The 23,279-nt window shown below is 39.8% G+C and overlaps 1 protein-coding gene across 4 annotated transcripts in view; it reads right to left on the minus strand.

The window, feature by feature from the left end:
• Positions 1-23,279, minus strand: part of msi2b (musashi RNA-binding protein 2b) — a 248,250-nt gene that overhangs the window by 33,751 nt on the left and 191,220 nt on the right. For all 4 annotated transcript variants that reach the window (XM_079247851.1, XM_079247850.1, XM_079247849.1 and 1 more), the window contains exons 9-10: positions 15,054-15,168; positions 9,562-9,636 (exon numbers count right to left, since the gene is read on the minus strand). In XM_079247851.1, the coding sequence (XP_079103977.1) occupies positions 9,562-9,636; positions 15,054-15,168 (190 nt within the window). The remainder of the gene's footprint in view (positions 1-9,561; positions 9,637-15,053; positions 15,169-23,279) is intronic.

The following is a 23,279-nucleotide window of genomic DNA, read 5'->3' on the forward strand; positions in this document are numbered from 1 at the left end:
ACCTGTGATCTGTCTGGATGTAAGCATGCCGTCTCTGCATCGGTACATTTTTCTTTTACACAGAAAAGGTTAAAACAGCATTGCAAAAAAAAAAAAAAACATAAACAAAAGCAGTGATAGTCCGATAAAGTGCTGAAGGACAGGTTGAATCCATCCAGTAATGTCTACCTCTGACAGAAAAGCACAAGTACAGAAAACAGAGAGTAGTTAATGGAGAACAAAGCTGATGTAGAAGCACTGCGGATTAATGACTGCACACAGAAGTAGACAGGCCATGACATACAGTGCTGTCCACTGACGTCACAGCAGAACACTCACTGCTGTCACTGGGAATGGAGTCGTGGCCCAGGGAGCTCAGAGAGTTCTCAATGTGTGATGTGTGTGTGTGCAGGCAGCATTGCGATGGAGACAGTGAGTCAGAGGAGCAGACAGGAGAGCAGAGAGAGGTCCCTGGTAGTCCTGCCATCTCCTTTTCCTTCACATGGAACCTTGAAGAGCCTTCGATTGTGTCAGGCTGTGTGTATGTCCGAGTGTGTGGGAGTAGGACGCGTTGCACATGGTCATTCAAGTGTGTGACATCACAATGCTCATCGTCAGGCCCTATTTTAAGGCCTGCGTCTCATGGAGTAGCCAGGCCTCCACAGACACATTGGGCTAATGATCAGCCTTGGCAATTAAAGCCAATCTGTGAGTCAGTGTGGCATCAGGAGGGCCATCTGCTTCCAGCCCTGTAGCACTCACTCTGGCCTGTGGGACCACTTGCTGGGGTCACAGCTCACCCAGCTTGCAGAGAAATGGTCACAAGATCTGGGGAACAATCTGCTGTGCAACTTGAGATCAATAGAAACCTGTTCTACTGATAGAAAGCTGCATGTGCTGACGTCTCATGAGTGCCATAAAGACACAAACAGTGGGATCTTTCTTATAGAGGACAATGTTGCATGCAGCCATGACACAAGACCCACATCAGCCTCAGGCCAGTGATTCTTTCCACCTGCTATGCTGCCGTAACCAAGCTGTGCAGTGAATGGAAAGAATAAGATGTCTATAAACTTAGAGCATCTTAGATCTGGGGATGATGAAGTCCCAGCCTACATTATCATCCACACAGAAAGTAATTAACTATAGCTGACAAAAGGAGTCTTATTGGACAGAAAGTTTACAAAACATCTGCATTTAAAAACTGGCTCTCTATGTTGAATATTAAAATGACTATTACACTTCCAGCTCCAGCTGATACACTTGACTTTCTCTTTCAGCACGCGGCTAAAAAAATCTGTATGAGGCATAGAAATTCGGTTTAAGATAAGACAAAAAACACAAAGCAAAGAGATTACCAAAATCCACTAAAACCTAACTGATCTTTGGGATACACAGGATGCAGCTATATCACCAAAAAGCCACCTTACCTTCTCACTCCTCGACTCCTAAATGTACTTCAAAAGATTCACAGCTTTACACTAGAATATCATCCATCTCAGTATTTTTCTATCTCCTAGCAGCAGACAGTTGCTAAACTCCAGGAGGCTAGCTGGTATTTCAGGCCAATGCCCGAGCGTGACCTCTGGTGCATTTATTATATGCTCTGTTGGCTCTGCTCCAGTTTATAGGGGCATTCACCCCTCAGAGGTAGCCGCCATCATCTCAATTGCACAGGTCAGCATTTCCTCTTCCATCTTTGCCACCTGCTGAGAGGGAAGCCGCTACTTGTACCTTTGTATGATTCTCCTATAGAGAGAGGAAGGCCACAGGTCAGTAGCTTTCTTATCACTATTATTTACAGCTGTATGGAGCACACTTCTGTCACTATGGTCAGACATGTATCTTGTTTCTATTTTTATTCCCCTGCAGAGGAACTTAACCTTGTTTGTTTTTCTGTGTAAAATTTTGAAATAAATATATCAATTTCTTCAGGAAGAAGGGGTTAAAAAAACTACATGGTACATGGTACAGTCTCATAGCAACCCAGGGCACCTAAAAGCCTCCCATTGTAATAGCACCAGTGTATAGAAGAGTATGGTACCAGAGACAAGTCTGGAGTCTACAACCACCTACTGGGCAGAAATCTGTTTACTTTCACCTAGAAAGACAAATCAACTTCACTCTGTTTTAAGGCTTTTGAAATGATGTTTTCTGTCAGTTGGGTGAGATGGAGTGCGCCGTTCTGTCTCCAGCATAGCCAGGTTGATGGAGATGGAGACACTGATCACAGAGGGAAGGAGGGTACTAAGGTGCTATATCACCCATCTGCTCAGGAATGAGGTTGACAAAGATGAGAAGAATGAGATGAGACAACAAGACAAGACAAAAGACCAAACCATCGACTACAACAAACCAACAACAAATACTGGTTAGTATCAGGAGCTATGAGGTTGAAACGCAACAAGCAATATTTTCTTGGATAGTTTCAGTGCTAAGGTAACTGGTAACCCAGAATTACCCACAGCTCTGTTCACATTACACCCTTGCTGCTCTTACTGTGCCCCTTCTCCTCCCTAATTATCTCCACTGATGTTCTTTTACTTCATAACAGGCTGACTCACTGGATTTAAATTGTTGTTTGTCTGTCAAGACATCTGAAGTCGCTGAATGACTTACTGTTTTGTCTTTCACTCACTCCGTCTGTGCTTCTGCCCTGATGGGACCCCACTAACATCTTCATCTCTGGTTTTTTCAGTGTAGCATAATGACCTCCTAGCAGCAGCCTTAATGGAGCCATAATGGTCATTTATGCCAGGGGAGGCTCTGAGGGCACGGCCATGGAGGCAGAGAGTCGCACAGGAAGATGGGAGGGTGAAGAAAAAGCTCCCGGTAAAGTCTCTCTGCCTCTTCCCTCCATATTCAGCCCCTGAATTGCTGTCTTTATATGAACACAACACGTCTGTGTGTGCGCATTCAGTTGTGCTCTCGTGTGCGTGGAATAAAAGGAACTGATACAAGACTGCTTAACAATAGAAAGTGCAATATGAATGTATGATGGGTGTATCCCTCCTTTTCATGTTCACTCCTACAGCTTATTCACATGCATAATGCACATATGCACACAGAATTTTCTTTTTTTAATTACATTTTCCTCAGACAAGCTTCTTATTCATGCACACAGCATAGTCACAATAGAGCATGTGACCATTCTTAAACCTCCTCATATTTCTCCTGCTTTATTTGCTGCCACTGCTGGCAGAAAAGACACTGTACATAAACTACAGTGCATATGCTTAACTTGCACTTATTGCTAAACCACTTCCTATCTGGCATTTGCATTTTTATTATGCACAGTACACACGAGGATCTTTTACTGTATCCTGTCTTAGTCTAGAGTAATCTAAGACAAGCAAACAGCAGTTCAATGTACTGTAGCTGTGCTTAAACAGTATATTACAATAAATGTGACTTCAAATCCCTTAATCAAGTGAAATCCTCCAAACCAGACACCTGGTTGAAATGTAGCACATCTTCGGGGATGTTCCCTTGGGTGCCACAAGCAGAATAATACAGTGGTGCATTTATCAGCAGGATAATGCTAATAAGGCTGTTGCATAAAAATGAGAACAATATACAGTAATGTCCCTCATGCCTTGTCAGCTCCTGCTTTCTGTTTTCAACTATACTCACAGCTGCGATTTCTGCTTCTAAACTGGAAAAAAATGGCATCCTACTGTTACAACATAATCATTTTCCTACTGTAAGTTAGATCGCCACAGGTAATCATGATGCACTTTGTAATCTCTTCTGAGATGAAAAAAAAAAAAAAAAACATAGATGGAGATATATTTGGAGTAAAACGAAGACTGGCTTGTTCTTGTACTTTTTAAAACAAAAGATGCATGCATGCACCTTTCACCTTTACTATTCAACAAGAGAAGATTTTAATCCACACTGCAGCATTTTCTGCCATTTTCAAGCCATCTGAAATTCATCATCGTCCAACTGCTTTTAACTGAGTAACAACTGTGGAATAGAGCACTCTTTAATCTCTGGTAGAGTGGGAGTGAAAGCCTTTTGTACGTCATTTTAATTCAGTGACAATTTGACTTTTGGCTTGCTTTTTGTAGTCAAATAAAAGTTAGCTCTGAAGTCTGATTATTTAAGTAAGGCTTAGAATGACTGTGGTAAACTTCATTTTCATGCTTTAATTCTGGCGCCTGCTGCCATCCAGGATGTTCAACACTATTCACAGCAAAGGCTCAGTTTATATTTTCTTTAGAGTAGCATGGACAATTCTCAGCGGCAGTCCTAAGTAAGCCACTGATGAAGCTTTTGTGAATGATGCCTATAAATAACAAAAATTTCTTTTTCTTGTATGGGTAGAAAATTGAGCTGCAGGATTTTTATGGATGCATTATTGATTCATACAGTTATGCCAGTTTAAAATGGTTTCATGTTATGTTATATTGACAACAACCAGGGAGCTGATTAATACTTCAGTTTGGAATTCACTTTCTATAAGAACTTATATAAGTTATAACCAGGTGATCTGAGAGCAAATGTCACTGACAATCTCTAGATACTGTCTGCAAACATTTTTACCACCGACAGGCTTCTATTTAAATCTTCTACCATAAAATAGTTACATCAATACATTTTTTGTAAATATATTGGCACACATTAGTTAAAGGAACTGAAAAAATTTCTGGCAGTCAATAGAAAACATTTTAATGATTAGGAAGCTATCAGATCTTTAATTTCTATAGAATCAAGATTTGCGTATCAACAAACAGCTCTGCCGCCTTGTTTTTAAAACATCCAGGCAGCAACAGGCTAATATCAAAATCCGGTATTCAAAACAGCTCCTCAAATACTTGATGGATGTCATCATAGTGTCTATGAGTACTGCTCTGTGACAGCTATGTGTGGGTTTAAAGGCTAAAAACTGAGTCAAAGTAGTTGACTGGCATGCACGCACTGATACCGATCACAGTATTCAGATATTAACCACTCTCACAAAACTCCAAAGCTATCTGCGTTACCGCGGAGCTTGAAATGTTACTGTATGACAGCATATTTATGACTGGATCCAGCTGATTATTAGGAGAGTGCAGCAGCTGTTCAGGTGCTGGTTCAGTCAAAGTGCAAACCGCACAGTCTCTCAGTTAACATTCATGGTGCACATTCTCAGATCCAACACACAGGAGGGGAATGAACCTCTGATTAAAAGTCTGTTTATTAATGAGCCTGCTGACATTCATTGTGTTAGGTTTTGTGTGTTGTCAACTAACACATTCACATTTTTAGACATTAGCTTGAATTATGCAAATATTTACATTTTTGTGGAAGCATGCTACGGGTGTATGCAAAGAATTCATGGGAAAAGCAAACACTCAATTCCAAGCGAGGCTGTTTAAGAGTCTAAAAAACTATAACTTAAGAAAGTCTTCAATCTCAGCAGTTGGATACTAAAAACATCAGGTGATAGCAACGAGATGAGTTAAATGTGGGGGACTAAAGTCGATTTAAGTTAAAGACAGCCTCAGCACAAGTCTGAGCTTGCCATCTCACACATGTAAGGATGTTTACGTATATATATATCTATTTTATTTTATGTACAAAATACATTCACAGTGCATGGTATGTATGCTTATACACCAGTCCCCTCACCCTGCGTTTCATATTGACGCTACTAATGCTTTTCATTTAAGCCCTGTATCAGCACAAATGCAAACTCATAAAGTTTTGGCATGATGGTAAGTCATTATGTCTCAACATAACACTAGCACTAGCAACAAACTTGCCAAAAAGCAGTGGAAATAGCTTTTTAAAAAAAAAAAAAAAAAAAAAGAAAGATAAACAAGACATTTTTTTTTACATCCATCAACAAATGTTGCTGATTAACAGAAAAACACAAAAAGACTTTATCTTAGGAAGCTCATAATTTACTGCAGCCCCTTACTATTTGTAATTCAAAAGTAATCGTAAATAGCGCTGCTCTTTTGATTGTTATTACTCAAGCTGCAGACAGTGATGTGTCAGAAATTAAGTGTAAATCAAAGTGAAGTTCACACATTATGCTCAAATTATGCAGTCACAAGGTAAACAGTGTGTAATTTGCAAGACTGCATGTAAAAGTGAGATGTGAATTTAAAAACAGCATAAAATCAGAGAAATTATCTTAATCGAAGTCTTTCCTCCTTTTCTTTTTAAAGATAAATTAATTCAGTAAAAGCTACAGAATGTGGTGCAAACGTAACATGCATAGAGGTTACTATAGTTTACGTCTATGTCTCTATTTTTAGCTGTAGCAACCAGAATGACTTCTTTGCAACAAGATAGATAGATAGATAGATAGATAGATAGATAGATAGATATATAGATAGATGTTTATTTTCAGTCTTTTTAATTAAACTGAATTGTATGCAACAAGACTGCCTCATAAGATGTTTGCTAAACCTTTTATGCATTCTTTAAGCTTCAAACTCTGCAGCCATTATTTGGCTAACCACTTGATTATTTCTCTTTGTAGTCAGAAAAAATGTAATGTGTCTATCACACATCTGTGGAGATGTCATGTAAGTGAGTCTGGGTAGTGGAAAAACATTTAGTCCGAAGTATTGAATAATATCGGGTATGGGCAGATACCTAAAGCTCAGGTACTGGTATCAGAATCAGCACTGAAAAAGCTGGATTGGTGCATCTCTAGTTATAACTTTACAGAAGACCCAAATAATGCAATTAAAAATGACTCCCTATGTGCTGAAAAATCACAATTTCAAGTGAAAAGTCAACAGTTTGCCATCTTCTCATGTGTTATAAAATAAGTCTAAATGTGATCTCATCATTGCATAGTTATGCACCTGGATATTTGTTCTGATACCACTCTTATTACTGATAACATTGGATTTTTTTCCCCTTTAGAATCAAGTCTTTTCTTTCTTTTGAGGCCACAAAATGTCTTGCAGCTGCCAGTTTAATGTTTGTTCTGGATTATGGTGATTTCATTAATATGCATGCTTCTTCTAAACGCCAGCAAGCCCTGGATACAGTCTACCATGGAGCATTCAGGTTTGTCACAAACCTTCAAACTCTTAGTCACCCCTGGATATTACATTCCTGGGTGGGATGATCTGCTTTATCTTGTATTTGCCAACCTATTTACAAAGATATTCTCTCTCAAACCCATTTGTAAACATCCTGCCAATATGATGCTAAATCATTTATAGTCCTATTTCGATGACTGCTGCCATAACTTCACAGGTCGGATGCCTTTGAGTAATTTGTGAATATAATTTTAATGGCTCCATGTTTTCCATGTGTAATGTGCTCTCACTTTTTTATATATGGGTGTTTATTTTTGCCCATCACGACAAAAAAAAAAACAAAAAAAAACACACTAAAATTAGATTTTAAATCTTAAGTTTAATTCCTTAATTAATTTCCTTTTAGGGTTATTGTCCTTATAACTTGTTCATTCAAACACACAGCTATCTGATTAAAATCAATGGGTTAAATGTAAATAGATTGTGCTTATAAAGCACCTTTCTGGGTTTGCTTATTTCAAGTCGGACACATACTCACATCTACCACTTCTTATTCTACCAGGCTTCATCATACACATTCACTCACTAAGGCAGCTTGGAGCACAGTCCTTCCATAGAACAAATGGGGTTTGGGGAAGCAAGGGGGATTGTGACCACCAACCCTCTGAACGGCAAATGATCGCTATTTCCTATATAGATCAAAGGCAAAAGCCTTTAAGGTCATTATATTTGAATAATTTTTGTACAACGATGGCAAAGTTTTGTAAACAACTCATGCTTAACAAATACAAACATAAACATATTGCATGCAATCAATATCAAATACATTTCCTGATCAATGACGGATTGAACCAGCAGTTCCACAGACTGTTTATAAGCTGCTGAGCTGGCGTCTGCTCCGTCTGGCTGGCTGTACTGAATACAGCTTAAAGCCATCTTTTACTCAGGTTGTGCATCTTTCTTCTTTGTTTCGGGTTCTGTTTTGTTCTCTGTTTCAGCTGCAGAGATGTCAACTTTGATTTCTCTTTCTCTGTGTTGGTTTTATTGAGTTTTTGTACTTAATTCAGTGTTTCATCACTGATCAATGTTTTATCACTGTTTTATCTTGACAATTGAACAATTGCCTAACCACTTTTTTTCCTGTTAACAGTGGACCCCTGAGGTTTACTGGGTGTAAAAAAGCTTTGAAAGGCAGCCTACAATTTATGCCTCTTGGATCTCGCCTGCTCTGTCCCGGCTCCATTTATTTATAGGAGTGTTGCAGTGAGGCTGTGTACAGTGAGAAAGAGCTTTTGATCTTAAATTGAGGATGCTTCCCACATCTTCCTAAGGAAAGACACTAGTCAATATCTGGCCTGGGGTTATTTAATTTAGTCAAGGAGTTTGATTCATACATTAAAATTTCCAATTACCTGTCAAGAGTTGAGCGAGCCCTGAGGAAACTGTTTTAATCATACAGCTTTATCAAACTCTTTAAATTGAGTTAAACATGGACAGGATCATACATTCTTCCTCAGGGAAGGTGATATCCCTTAATTAGTTGTAAATAGGCAACATTTAAAAAATCCATGTTTAACTAGAAGCTATTAATACAGAATAAACATGAGTCGCTTTCATTTTGCTGTTCCATTTCAGAAATTTGGATGTTTCTATTCATTTTAAAGTGCTGATAAATACATGGGTAAATCTTAATTATCATCTAAGATATATGAAGAGCACAAAGGTCATTATCAAAAGACAGACCTGCACTTTTGCACTTCCAGTGTAAGCCTGTATTGACAAGTACAGTGGGCATCTACTCTCACTTAATGTTGGGGTCAAGTATGAAACTAGCATATGCTAGATCTGCAGGTGGTCACAGCTGGAACCCCTGTCTTACTATTTCTGAATCTATTTCACAAACATATTACAGAGATCCCAGCTTCTGTCAGATATTTCCCATTCCGTCTTATCAGTGGAAGGAATGATGTCTGGCATGGCAAACAAAGTAAGAGTAAGGTCCCTAAATAAAGCATGAAATTGACAGGATGCCTGTGTACGTGAAGAACCACGGAGCCACAGGCCGTCATGCAGCACCCAGGTACAGCTGCTCACCTCCAGACTGCATGCCTCCCATTTGGACTTCCATCAAAGTGCCCGACTCAACACTTTTAATGCAGAAAATGACTTTATTTTCCATTATAAGAACCACATTTAAGAATCTGCCTACACAAAGCACTGCTTATTTTTTCCGCCTCTCCACAGATGAATTTGCATACATTGGGCTGCAAAGGACGAAGAACTTCCACCATTTCAGACGTTTGGTCATGGTAGTGTTCGAGTGCGGGATAAAAGAGAGTAAGCAATTTACTTCACCATATGTCAGCTTTCAAACCCTGGTTGAGAAACCTCCCCACGTAGCGCACTTATAACCCGGCAGATTATTTGCTGACCGGCATGTATATTGATGAAGATTTATGTGTATGGATTGAAGTGCATGTGTGTGCGTGTGTGTGTGTGTGTGTTTCTTCATGTGTGTCCGACTGTGCAACTTGAAAAAGCAAAGCAGAAATCAGCTGCAAAAGATATGTTAAAAAAGTCTTTAACTCACCAGGGAACTGGTAGCTGTAGCTGGGTGCGAATCCAGTGTATCCGCGGCCATACGTTGCCACAATATTAGGGTAACCTTGAAAAAAGACAAAAGATTAAAAGAGAGTTAAATAGGGAACTGAAATGAAATCATATGTTGTAAGACAGCTGCTTCTAAATGCACTTGTAAGAGAAAAGAAATCTCGATGGGATTACTTTTAATGTCTCTCATGTGACCCAATGATGATAAAACTTCAACATTCACATCAAATACAAGCCTACGATAATAAAGCATAACGTTTTATAGGGCGGTAGCAAGCAAGAGGAGATTTATTTCTGTTCTTCAAGCCTAATAAAAAAAGCAGCATGTATTTACAGCCCATAATGTTAATGGTGGATTGTCAACTGAAAAATATTCCTAATGTGCAGAGCTTAACAAGCACCACCTTCAGACAACGGTTAGATGGCACAAAGGCATCAACTTCTGATCCTGTTCTCGCTGCTTTTGTTGCTTTACCTAAAAGATTTTATTTAGTGTTGCTGTCCGAGATCTTGATGATTGGTTCAGTCAGTAAAATCTCTATAAGTTACAAGAATGATGACTGCAACTATAAAACTAGAGTACATACTGTAAAAGATTCCTCTTTCAAGTGAGGAAGATATGATGATTTAACATTCAACTATTATACGACTTATTTCATTCCAACACATTTATAGCAGCTCAACAAGGGCCTCGGAGAGAGGTTCATCAGCTGGATATTTTCTGGATATTTATACAGTCTGCATGTTCATGTAAATCTTTAGTGGGGCTGGGTACTGGGAGCTGGTTAGAAAGCAAAGCATGAATACCTTTGCTCTTGATTTCTAAGTGTCACAATCACCTTTACTCTTCTGTTATCTGTAAGTTCTCAAGCATCTTTACTGAACTATGTAAAATATTTAGCATTGAAAAAACGACACTGCGTGTTTATGTTGTGGGTGAGAAGTTATGTTGACATATGGTAATCTCAGGCACTGACTGTTTAGTGGTTCGGAAATTACTGGTCTTTGTTACCAGTTATGGTTCTCTTAAGTGTGGCCAGTGCCTCATGAGGAGGCACATCACACCCACATCAATATAAAACGAGATAAAATGTTGAACTATTTCATTATCAGTTCATGAATTTGTTTTGTGTAATTTTTTCAATCCCACAAGATGCTGATAATAAATCGACATACAGAATATGTCCATTCTTATTGACATTATGGCCAATAAGAGCTGAGGTGTCCTCAACAAACTACAAGCCAAGGATTACATTAAGCCAGGCTTACATTTCATACAATCAATGCTTTACAGACACTGAGTAAGAAAACTTGGCTACCGTGGCAAATGTGATGTGACAGTGTCAGCTGTAAACCAAAGTCAATGTTTTTGTTTATTATTCTCTGGGTGAATGCAGCATTACAATGAGGCCGAAGAGGATCCCAAGACATTTGAAATATTTAAGAGTAGCAGATGTATTGTTCATCTGCAGTCATGGTCTTTATTCCAATTACAGACCCATCGTTTAATTAGCTGGACAGTTTTCAGACAAAAGCAGCTGTGGACAACATATTGAGAAACAAGGACTGTGGAACAGGCAACTAAGAGCTTTGAGACAGCAGAACATAATATTTGAGAGGGGCTAAAAGGGTGAGTTATTGAGCTTGAATGTATATCCCTGAATTTTGGAGCACCATCAGCATTAATGCAAAGATAATTAACTTCATTTGTTGTCCTATGTCAAACATAAGTCTGGACTAAACTGCGGTTCTTTCCGCTAGGAGTTAACCATGACAGCTAGCTTTGGTAAATCTCTTAAATATCTGCAATAAGTTTCAGCTACATATCAGAAATGTTCTTGTTTCATGTTTGCTATCTACAAGTAGGATAAAGACGATGTATTTACATGATGAATCTTTACATTTATAAGAGCTCAGGAGGAAAAGCAGTTGTCGTTCAACTGGAAAGTTGGGAGATTAATTCCAGGCTTCTTCTGACTACATGCTGAAGTGTCCTTGGGCAAGACACTGAACCCCAAAGGTGACAAGTAGTGTAAAGTGCTTTGAGTGGTTGGTATGACTGGAAAAGCGGTATATAGGTACAAGTCCATTTACTATTTGCACTAAAGCTGTGGGTCTGCAGGTAGACATTCCAAACTCAAACCCTGCTGTCAAAAGCTACTGATTCTTTTAACCCACTCAGACCAGAGAGTCTGTGGAGAAACTTGGACTGAACCGATTAAAGAGCTTGAAGAGACTACCTTGCTGTATATTTGGGAACAAAATATTTTAGTATTGTGATTCAGATTCGCTAAATCTGTTTATTTCCATCATGTAATAAAAGCACTGCAAACCCCAAAACGGTTGAACACCAAACCCCATGACAATATGCCTTCCCAGTCTACTATGAGCCTGTCTCAGGAACATGAATGTTTTGAGTCCCAAACGCTGGTCTCAGAGCTTTTGGTTTGCATTTTGAGGTTGGGCATCCGCATCTTAGTTGACGCATGTTACTTGCATCAACTTCAAATGGAGCATTTATTTTGCTGATTCTATTCAGAAAGAAAGAAAATGAAAAAAAGCTTAAATTCTGTTTTTATTTAAATCACACAAAACTAAAAACTTATTAAGTTACAAATGAAATTGATATAACAATGCATCTAATGCCGCACACTCCTTGTTTGGAGGAAGTACAGAGGATGTCTTTTAAAACTACCGAAGTAATACATATTTGGTATGCAGTAGCAAGAATGTCTCCGCACCATGAAGGCATCAAAGTATATTTTGCATGCATGCGTTTTCTTGGGCGTGCACATAACCTATGTGCGTGTTCCAGCATGTGTGCCGATATGCTGTTTTGTATGCTTCAGAGCTCGTGCCAGCTGGAATCAGAAAGGTTGACCTTGGTCATAAATATCTAATCAGTGTTTGCTGTCCATGAAAAAGTTCAATTTATTCCTGACCCAATGGGAAAATGCCTGAGCCAGACCCTGTCTCACAGACAAAACGAAATTTCAACTCAGAGAGGCGCTGAGGGGAACCTTAACCCGGTACGGGCGAAGTAGGACAGAGGCTATGCCAGAAATAACAGTTCTCATCATCTGATGATGAGAAGTCATCACTAGGAAGCTACAGATGGATAGCTCTCACAAAACCCCTCATTGTTTGTTTGGTCTGAAAAGAACTGTGATACGATACAATGAAAAGCTATCACAGGCAGCAAAGTATTGGATATTATGTGTTTGATGCTGTCTTACTGTCAAACAGAATAAATACCCAACTGAAATGGTTGGCTTAGATACCACAGCTTCTCATTCTTACTTATTTCAACATTTTATGAGATGGAAAAACCATTTTCCTTTTCTGATGTGCTGCTTTACAACAGGTTACACATTACTAAATGCAGAAACGACAGCCAGATGTGTACAGAGCATCAAAGGAGAGAGAGGCAAAGTGAAGTGACAGCGCTTTGAAATGCATGCTAGTTTATCCGTTGTCTAATGAAAATATTAGTAAGTGCGAAAAGTGGGGGAATAATGAAAGACAAAGAAGGCAGAAGATAACTTGCTCCCTCTCCTTCCATTTTACTAAATGGGGCCTGCAATTGTGCCTAGCCTTGTGGTGGCCTTTTAGTGCTCTTATTTGCCTTATTAATATGCATGCTAATGTACCTATTTTATGGCTCAACAGTTCTGATTCACTTTAAAATCAATTATCCATCTGGTACACCCATACCTCGCCCAGGCTCAAATGTGTATTAATTTCAGCAAACATACATCGGCGCAACACAATAAAGATAAATGCCTCGATTAGAGGCAGTAAACAAAGGAGCTAGGGATGCCTTTAATGAGATTTGGCACAAAAGGAGCTTACACTTTCTTAAATAATGAGCCTAGGGTCCCTTTTTCCAAATGCAAATTATATAAAGGAATGTTTCGCTGTCCTTGTTCCAATTTCATTTAGATAAGAGCGTCTCCAAACAAGTTGGGTGTTAATATTCTCACATGAGCACATCACTGCCTTCCTGCCTGCCGTGTCCCAATGGAGAAGAACAGTGCTCTCCTCTTCGCAGCCACATTAGTCTGTAATAAGTTCTGAAAAGTTCACTGTGCTTGTTAAATAGTTTGAACAGATGAGATGGAACAGGGAATGAGTTAGATGGGGTTGACAGATGCACTTGGCCAAACCTATCAACACTTTTACAACCAGCAACTGTATAATCAGTCTGATAGAAAGGTCAAGCTGCAGTAATCCTGACAGCTTAAGCAACTTTATGCACATAAAAGAACGGAGGAATATACAGACAATATACTGGTGTTTTGTGCACACAACAATTTCACAACCTTTAAGTGTCTTCGCTGAAAATAATCTGACAGCTTCAAAATGAAATATTTACAAATGTATACTTTTAAAACTGCTTAAACGTGACATTATTCAGTGAAAGCAATGGCCTCTCGTGCCTCTGCCCCTAATATAAGGGAGAGAGGATACTACTACTAATAATAATAATGATAATAATAATAATACATTTTATTTGTTTGACGCCTTTCTAGACACTCAAGGTCGCCTTACATTACACATGATAAAAATTGCATTAAAACAAATTAAAACAACAGACATTTAAACAGACATTAAAAGAAATTCTGGGTGAAGTGAGCACGCTTGTCTAAACAGAGGAGTTTTGAGTCTGGATTTGAAGTCTGTTAGTGAATCAGATACTTGCAGGCCTAAATAAGTACCTTGCTATAAGATGCTTGTTTCGCTTTTAATGGGAAACAAAAGAAATCTTTTAAGTGATGGCAAATCCATCAGGTTTTTCTATACAATCAAATGATGTGCATATGGGATGTAAAGGACAAATAAAGAGCCAGATAGATAACCAGACAGATAGATAGATAGTTAAATAGATAGAGGATGAGTAAGGGGGCAGAGCGGGAGTGTTCAATAGTGTTAAATAAAAGGGACACAGGCATGGGCTCGATGGTAATGAAGAGGGGTGGGCCAGCAGCTGAGGTCTCCGTAGATGAGATCCCTCTCTGACATGTGTGTCCCCTTCATTACCCATTAAGGGGGGCACAGTGATGAATCCTTAATATGACATTACACCAATTTTCCTCTTCATTTAGCCTGCTAATGTGCTGGTCTGCTCCTATATGCCCAGGGGCTGCCTGTACCAGACTCAACCAGAAATAGACCAGAGTGGTCACTGGTGGCACACCTTGAAGCAGCCTAATTAGGGGCAGCGCCCACCTAATGGGGCTTTCTAGACAAGAGTTTGCACAGGTTGTTTTTTTGTTTTTTTTTTCTTTTTTTTTTTTTTTAGCAGGTAGAAATTGATGACTGAATGGTGTGAATATATCTCACACTTTAAACAAATTTAAATAAGTGTCACTTCAAATAGACATATTATTAGCCGCTGCTTGACAAGGCATCTTTCAGTTATGGTTAATGCTTTATATGTTTTATTTTCAGGATGTTGTGTGTGTCACTTACTCAACATGCCCATCCCCAGCATGAAGGCATCCATGGTGTAGGGCAGACCCCTGGCTCGCCCTCGTGTACCTGGTGGGAACATCACCTCCTTGGGCTGGGCCTTCTTACATTCTACCTATGTAGACGGACGAACAAACACACAATATGCACATGTGCACACACAAACACACACAAAGACAAACCATTAGATTGCATAGCAACACAAGTGGACACATCTGTCAGGGCTGTCACCGCTCTTACAGGTGGTTTTCTATTTGACTTGCACACAACTAGATGTTTTCCATGGAGTGGGGAAGAAAAAAAACAAACAAGACTGAGTCAATCTGAACACCTCGTGTTTTAGAGGAAGGTCTCGGAGGGGAGCATACAATCATGCTCCTCCCGTATTAAAGCAAAGGTTATTGTTCCAATGGGCACATGCCTACAACGTCAGGGAAATACAAGCAAAATATTTTCTAAGCGTTTTTGAGTCAAAATATGGAGAAGTTTGTTTCTCTAGTACCATTTTCATAATTTTATGTTGTAGCTTTATGTTGAGTATCTCAGTGAAAGGCATTTTATCTTTTATAACACAACATCATCGATAACATAACAGTATTTGCCAAAATAATTTGCTTAATTGAATACAAATATTAAGAAGTTTTATATCTAGTTGAGAAAAAGTGTCTTTCAAATGGATAAAAGTTGTTTTTTCTTTTGTTTGTTTTTTTGTATTCTTACTGGACTAAAGTCCCCGGTGTCACACAGTCCAATTCCACCTGCAGCGCCCGTCTCTTTCCTGCATCTATTTCTCTCACTTTAGTTTTAACACATACAGGTTCTTTCATTTCCTATCTTTCAAGACTGACATCCACTCCTCCCACATAACACGTATCAAATGAGGTGATGTGATGGGGCAGATGAGGAGAAAGAAGAAGATGAGTGTCCTATTTACGTTTCTATCCCATCACCAGGAATTACAGAGAAGCACAAGCGGCTGACCAGGGTGGCATGGTCTTGTGTCTGTTGGTTGTTCTTTGGTAGGCTGAGTCCATTCACCGTGCTGCACAATCTATTTGCTCCACTGCCTGCTTGGCATCAGCCTGTCCATCTGTTTGTCTGTTTGCCTCCTGGCTCTTGCCTGCATCTCCCTACCGCCTCCACTTAAGCAGGGCTTTCTCGGCTGCTGTGATTCACATGTCATCCTGGCCTGCTGCACAGCACAAGACAGGCAACTGCGCCAGTGCAGTGTGCACCTCCACCAAGCTATAGTCTGGCACCCATACAAATAGGTTTGCAACTCTTGACACAGCAACAGTAAACATTACTATTCACACACGTGTATGCCGAGCGGCAGACACAACACGCTACTGCAAGTTGCCAAACTGAAGAAAAACTTAAAGCCTCCAGAGGTTTCTGTGCTGAATCGATAGTGTAACAAGCTCTGTGTACACTACATCCAGCAGAGAGCAAGACATGTAAAAAAGGGGAACACTAATGAAAAAGGCTTCCATCACAGAGAGAAAGTTGCTGCGTTGCAAAGCTGTGATTTGTTGCTGTTAGCAGCCCTTTTATTTGAAGCAGGCCAACTAAAGTACACAGTTCCCTCAGCCACTTTGTAGCTGTCACAGCTACTCTGCCCTCCCTGCTTGCCTGGTATGGTTTGACATTGTGCTGAAGAGAGCACAGGCACTCTTATTGTCAGAGAATGACCCCCCCCTCCCTGGCATGGAAGTAGGAGCCAGCTGGGACAAATGGGTGTGTTAGAAATCTCAGCACACTGCTGGGATTTTCATATGTTCACATGGCTGGGTGGCAAATTCAGTTGAGTTCCACCCACGCTGCAGACATGGCACTGTCTGATCAGCGTCCTCCAGTAACCCCTGCCACATCTAGTAAGTTGGACGCTCAGGTAGCCTGCTGGGAGTAAGACAGAGCAGGGTGTGAGTCATGCCTACATGCTCTCAGATACGGGTCTTTGATATTCAGAGCGAGGCCTCCTTGTCATGGATTCAAACCCAGTCAGAAGTCACGATCTGTGGTGCTAGTGAGTGTGTGGGTGTTCACCTGCTTCAGACACACAGAAGTGTGTGAAGGAGGATGGCAGGAGCTTTCAAGAGTTCGCTAAGTCAAAGAATAAGAAAAATAGCGGACATAGACAATTCAGTCTGTCAATGAAAAACAACAAAAGGTTCAGCGACTGTGAGGGCAGAGATTCAAATTTGGTCAAGTGGAAAGTTTTAACGGCTGAACTTTTTACCTCTTGAGCAGCTGAAGAGCACTGACTGTACAGGTTCTTGTTTCAATAGGAAATATTGTCCAGAACTATGGCCCGGTTCACTTGTCAAGGGCTCTTCAATTTATGAATTCGGTGCAATCTGATGTTGTTTCATATCACGATCCACATTTTAAAAATGATGAAAGGAGTTTTTGAGCAACACTGTACCCTTCTGGGAAAAAAATGACACTCTATTAACCTGTCTTGACTGTGTTGTCAGGAAAGTTATAGCATTTAGTGCAGAAAAAGCACTCAGGAGATGTAAGAGCCTCAAAGACACTAGTCAAACACACCAGTCGAGATTGAAAGCAAGTCGACTGAGAAGTGGATTCCTGCCACATAGTGTTGACGAAATCAGCTTAGTTTAAGAGAAGTTTCTTCCTGCACAGGACTAAGATACTGTAGCAAATTTTTACACTGCTGAAAACTTGAAGAATTTTCTTAATATCAACTGTGTTGGTTAAAATTTGGTGCTTATCCTAGTATATTCAGGCTTTCGATCTTGTCCAAGCAACGTGTTTTACTATAAAATCCTCTGAATCAGCACCAGGCAATGATCCAAAACAGCTGACCTACAGAAATCAACATTTTCTCCGATTTTGTGCTTAAAAGATTTATCACAATTAAAAAAAAAGGTCTGTGTTAAAAATATTAACAAACCAAAATTTCCTCCTTGTGTTTAACATTAAAACACTGGACCAGAGTTTGGTTTTTAGGTCCGCATCAGTGTGCAGTTGGTGTTCATACTGTGCCAAATGAAGCATACTATTCCGTTTAAAGCCGACCAAACAGCAGTAGTGGGAGCGTACCCTTAAATTCTAAACTGACTGGTCCAGTTTGGCCTTTAGGGTCATTGAAATCACATGAGTGTCGTTGACCTACCCCACCATCCAGTGGGCTATTGGGATTGTTGCTATGAGTTGTTTATATTGATGTGTGTTGGTCACATCGCTGTGAAAATTGTTTTAAAACTGCCTGAGAAGGACAGCCAAGGCTGCACTGTAGGTGTTGGACATATGAAACCTGAGGCCACTGTTATTGTTGTTTCCCATTTTTTTCACTCCTCTCTCGACCTTTCTGGTCCGAAATGTGCACATTACTGTCCTGAAAAGAATGTCTCTTATCAACAGGATGTAATATTTCTTAGCCAATTCATGCACAAGGTATCAGCTTTAGGGCTGCACGGTGGCACAGTGGTTAGCACTGTGGCCTCACAGCTAGAAGGTCACTGGTTCAATCCTTGGCTGGAGAGGGGTTTGGTCAGTGGCCTTTCTGTGTGGAGTTTGCATGTTCTCCCCATGTATGCGTGGGTTCTCTCCAGGTACTCCGGCTTCCTCCCACCATCCAAAGACTTGCATGTTAGGCTAATTGGTTACTCTAAATTGCCCCTAGGAATGAGTGTGAGCATGAGTGGTTGTTCATCTCTCTGTGTGGCCCTGCGATGGACTGGCAAGCTGTCCAGGGTGTACCCTGCCTGTCACCCAATGCCAGCTGGGATAGGCTCCAGCTTCCCCACAACCCTGAATTGGATTAAGTGGTTTAGAAAATGGATGGATGGTATCAGCTTTAAATTGAAATTTAAAGTAGAAACTGGACTGTAATCTGTCCTTATGGCTACTGTTGGTGAATTTTGCATGCAGGTTAAGTCAGAGATGGAGCTGTGCTGCCATCAGTTCAGGAAAGAAGCATGCGGGTTGTAAACACTGACAATGAAGAGTGGGTTTTCCAGAATAAATCACTGCGGGAGGTGGCTTAAAAAAAGATTCTTTGGGCTTCAAAAATGTCAGTTCCACGAAGACGAAACATCCAAACAATAAAAATTTCAGCAGATTCCCCTTTGGGGATCTCTGTGTTGACGTGGCCTCAGTCCATCGCACCTGCAGGTGTTAATGGACAGAAATCCGGAGGGACTGGTATTTAAAAAATTACCTTAACATTTGTATTCTCTTGCAAATTATATTAAATCAGTTATAAAAATAATATATTTGTTCATATTATATAATTTCTACAGCTTCATAATAAACTGTAATTGATCATTTATTTTGTTTTGTTCTTGTCTTGTTCTGATTATAACATCAGGACTTCTGTCTTTGTGAGGAGGTTATTCTTCTGTCAGCTAATAACAGCTCGATATTGAAATATGAAGCACAAAAAAACACAAGAGCATACACCAAAGAGAGTGGTACTTGATCAGTGTAATAACGACCCACAGATGAAGAATAAATCTAACATTTGTTTTTGTTTTGGACCTATGAATGCTACGATACAGAGTGGGAAGCACGCCAGTTATGACCTTTTCAATACATCTCCCATCTATATTAACCTTGTAGGTATAACAGAGAGGTGTGGGCGGGATGGACTGGCAGTGACTGTCCTTCAGGGACGAGTGTTGTGGGTGTGGTGCGCGCCTGTTCGTGTGCGTGTGAGTGTGTGTAGAGGGGGAGGTGTACAGCTGCTATTAGCTTTGCCAGAGAATGGATTCCATCAGTCGACTGGCAGACTGAAGAAAGGAAACGGTGTGATTCATTTACTCCAGCTCCCACTCCTAGCTGAACAGTCAAAACACACAGAGTGAATAATTAGGGATTGTCACAGCTCTGACTGCCCAATGTCAAGCCTGGTGGTGGGAGGTTACAGCTAAGAAAAAAGGTCAACTTAGAGCTAAGTTAAAATGGTTTCAGACAATGGAAATATAACATAAGGGTGATTTATTACAGTAGAATTTGGATGTGATGGAGAAAAGAATGATGTTTTTTTTTCTTCTTTGAAAAATTCTGTCTCCATTGAAAGACATTAGTCTTTACAGCTGGTCAGTGTGAAATTAGGACAGCTGAGTAGAGGCAGATTCATGGTGGTGATGATAAGAAGTTTTTGAAAAAGCAAAATGATGCCTTCAATAGGCAACAATCTCACACGAGTCATTATGCCTGATGATATCTCTGCGTGGTTACAGTATATAGAAGGTAAGGGATGGGAGGTCATTTTAAGGCCATGTTCACCCCGTGGTGCCTACTCGCTTCTCTTGCCATTCTTTTATATTGCATGATATTGTCTATATGCTCACTAAGAGACACATTCAAAAGTGAGACCATGATCATCAGGTTGACGTCAAATGGCCTCCATCACTTCCTCAATCAGCACATCTGAACATCACCAAGCTTTTATGGGACATCCTGGTGAGCTGAGTGTGAAGTGGATTTCTACTTCCTTCATCCCTCAAAGCTTTTCTTCCTCAATGGAGGGTAAACATCCAATTACTTACAGTCCAGGACTTGTAAGGCAGCACTCCATGTGGGACTGAAATACTCTCAAGGGTGGTCCTACTTCCTTACAAGGTACTTCATGTTCAGAGACTGTTAAAAGAATCTACTCTCCTGAAAATGAGACACTGTCAACAACTTAAAGATTTAACATTTTCTCTACTCAAATCTCCATAGCGAAGACAAGTTTCATCTATAGCCATCACCACGATCCATCCATTTTTTTTTATTTCTGCTTTACTCAACCCAGGGTCATGGGAAGTGCTATACCTGCAGCCACTGGTGGGGCACATTTTATTCTAGATGGTCAATTTTAAATCATGAAATAACCTACTATGCAAGTTGGACGAAGCCAGACTATCCAGACAGAGCCCACACAAAACACAGAACCAACAAAGACCCCAGCTGAGATTACAACCGAGAGCGTTAACCGCCATCTGAAGGTGCAGCCAAAACACAATAATGATAGTTGTAGGGTGCAGTTGCATATGCATCATCACTCTCATCACTTAACACGATTATTACCTGAAATTTTGCCTTCACTGACCTACATAAATACAGTCACTGTGTGGTCCTGTGGGTTAAAGCAACAATAACTACAGTTATGTCCTTTTATTTTTTTTTTGTGTCACCAATGGTTATTGGTGCTCACGATGATTGTCAGCTTTGTTTTCTTGCAAAGGCCGTCAGATGTTTTCTGTTTCTTTACAGGTGTTACAGCTGGTTGTACGTTAATGTCTGTTTTGACTGAACAGCTGTTGCTTTTTAGCTGGCGTATCTTTATCCCACTTGCTCTACTTTTCTCTCTTTTCTTTTGACACAACTCGCATCATTCTGCTCGCAATAATTCTGGACAGGACAAGATAAAAGAAAGAAAAATACTCAATAATGAGTCATTTATTTAAATGATAATGGGTACTCATAAAAATACAAGACCCTTAAAAGGCAGGTAGCCCAGAGCACTAATAACACATGAGCAGCTTGTTTGCTGTAATATGAGAAGCAGTTTACAAGCATGAAGGTGACACCTCTGGGCCATGACAAATCCAGAAGTCAACCAAAGAGCTGCAACAAGGCCCACATCAGTACCCCAGGCTTACTTCAGTGCACACTCAGTGAGTCAAACAGGCGTTTTCATTACTTTTACTGAGCTAGAGAAGAAGAGTGTCACGAAACAAGTTCAAGTAATAAACCGCATATGAAATAAAAAATATCTGTACAGAATTAAACGTATATGATAGCATTAAGATCAATTTGTTGCTAACTTGAAATGGAACTGACAGCAGGTGTTTGGCTTCATGTGTTTTTTTTTAACAAAATGAGCTCAGCTGGTTGCCTTTATTAGTATGAATGTTGTTTGTTGCACAATTATGGTTGCATAACTAAAAAAAAAAAAAAAAAAAAAAAAAAAAAAGTTGAAGTCTAATGCGAAACGTTTGCTGAAGGGAGAGGCTGATTAACAAGTAAACAAGCCTGGAATTCCCACACTGTCCGGTAGGACTGGATATTACCAGTCATTTCCTGAATTGATTAGATTTGATTCACAACAACCTGGTTATAATAGATTTATAATAGATTTCAGTTAAATCTGATTCCAACTGATGTAGATTCATTCACAGATATGTAAAAACATCTATTTCACTTTAATAATAGGACGTTCTCCAATAACTGCTGTTATTATAAAAAACACTATCTGTTTATATGCAGATCAAAATCAGATTTGTGGGAATAATTGGATAATTGTAATAATCTGAAAAGATTGCACTTCTGACATACCATAACCATAAGATTGTTGTCTACATATGAGTCATTGTTTCCTCCAGGTTTATAGTCAGAAATTCCCAGATGAACTCTGAACAATCTTAAAAGTTCAGATCATAGAAACCGTGTTGATGTTAATAAAAACCTGCTGTCTCTATTCCAGGGGAATGAGGTGTTTAGTCAGGACCAAACTGTAGCACAAAGACAGGGGAGATGAAGCCTTGCGGCATCTATGCTTTTTAATGACAAAATTCCACAAAACATGGATGATACAGAAACCGAAACAGGGAGAAACATGAATAAAGATCCAACAGAAGTCACCTGAAAACTAAGAGTCTAAACACGTAAAACTAATGATAAAAAGAGCAGCAGGTGAGACGATCAGCTAACCAGGTGTGACACTCAGGAAACGGGCAGTAAAGTGAACAGAGCTTGAGGGAATAAACTCAACAAAAAAAACTGGCAACAAGACAGAACAAGAGAGGACTCTAAACCAAGACTGCAACAGAACAAACAACACAGATCATGACAGATACAAAGAATACCGGATCCATTTTAAGCCACAGAAGAGCGGACCCCAGTGCTGTGATTTAAATAAGATTCAATTTACATCAACCTGTTTAATTTCTTTTGCTTTTGTTTATAAAGACATGAAGCGTAAACTTGTGCAACTGTAAATTACTTCTGTTGTGACTTAGTACTGTACAGAAAACCAGTTCCAGGTAAATGAACCTGACCTCGTAATGGCAGCGGTGGTAATGTGGGTGGTGAAGTTACTTCCTATTATGTTGAACACAGTGAACATGGCCTTAGCGTTGGCTTCTAATAAGCCTCCAAATAGTTAACCACTGAATGTTATTCAATGATAAATTAAAAAAAAAATCTGAATTTTGGTTGATCTCCGTGAGAGAAGCTGACTTTGGACTATTTCAGATTGAGCAATACTTA

The sequence above is a fragment of the Telmatherina bonti genome, assembly GCF_933228915.1.
Source record: "Telmatherina bonti genome assembly, chromosome: 10".
In the NCBI taxonomy this organism is placed as follows: domain Eukaryota; kingdom Metazoa; phylum Chordata; class Actinopteri; order Atheriniformes; family Telmatherinidae; genus Telmatherina; species Telmatherina bonti.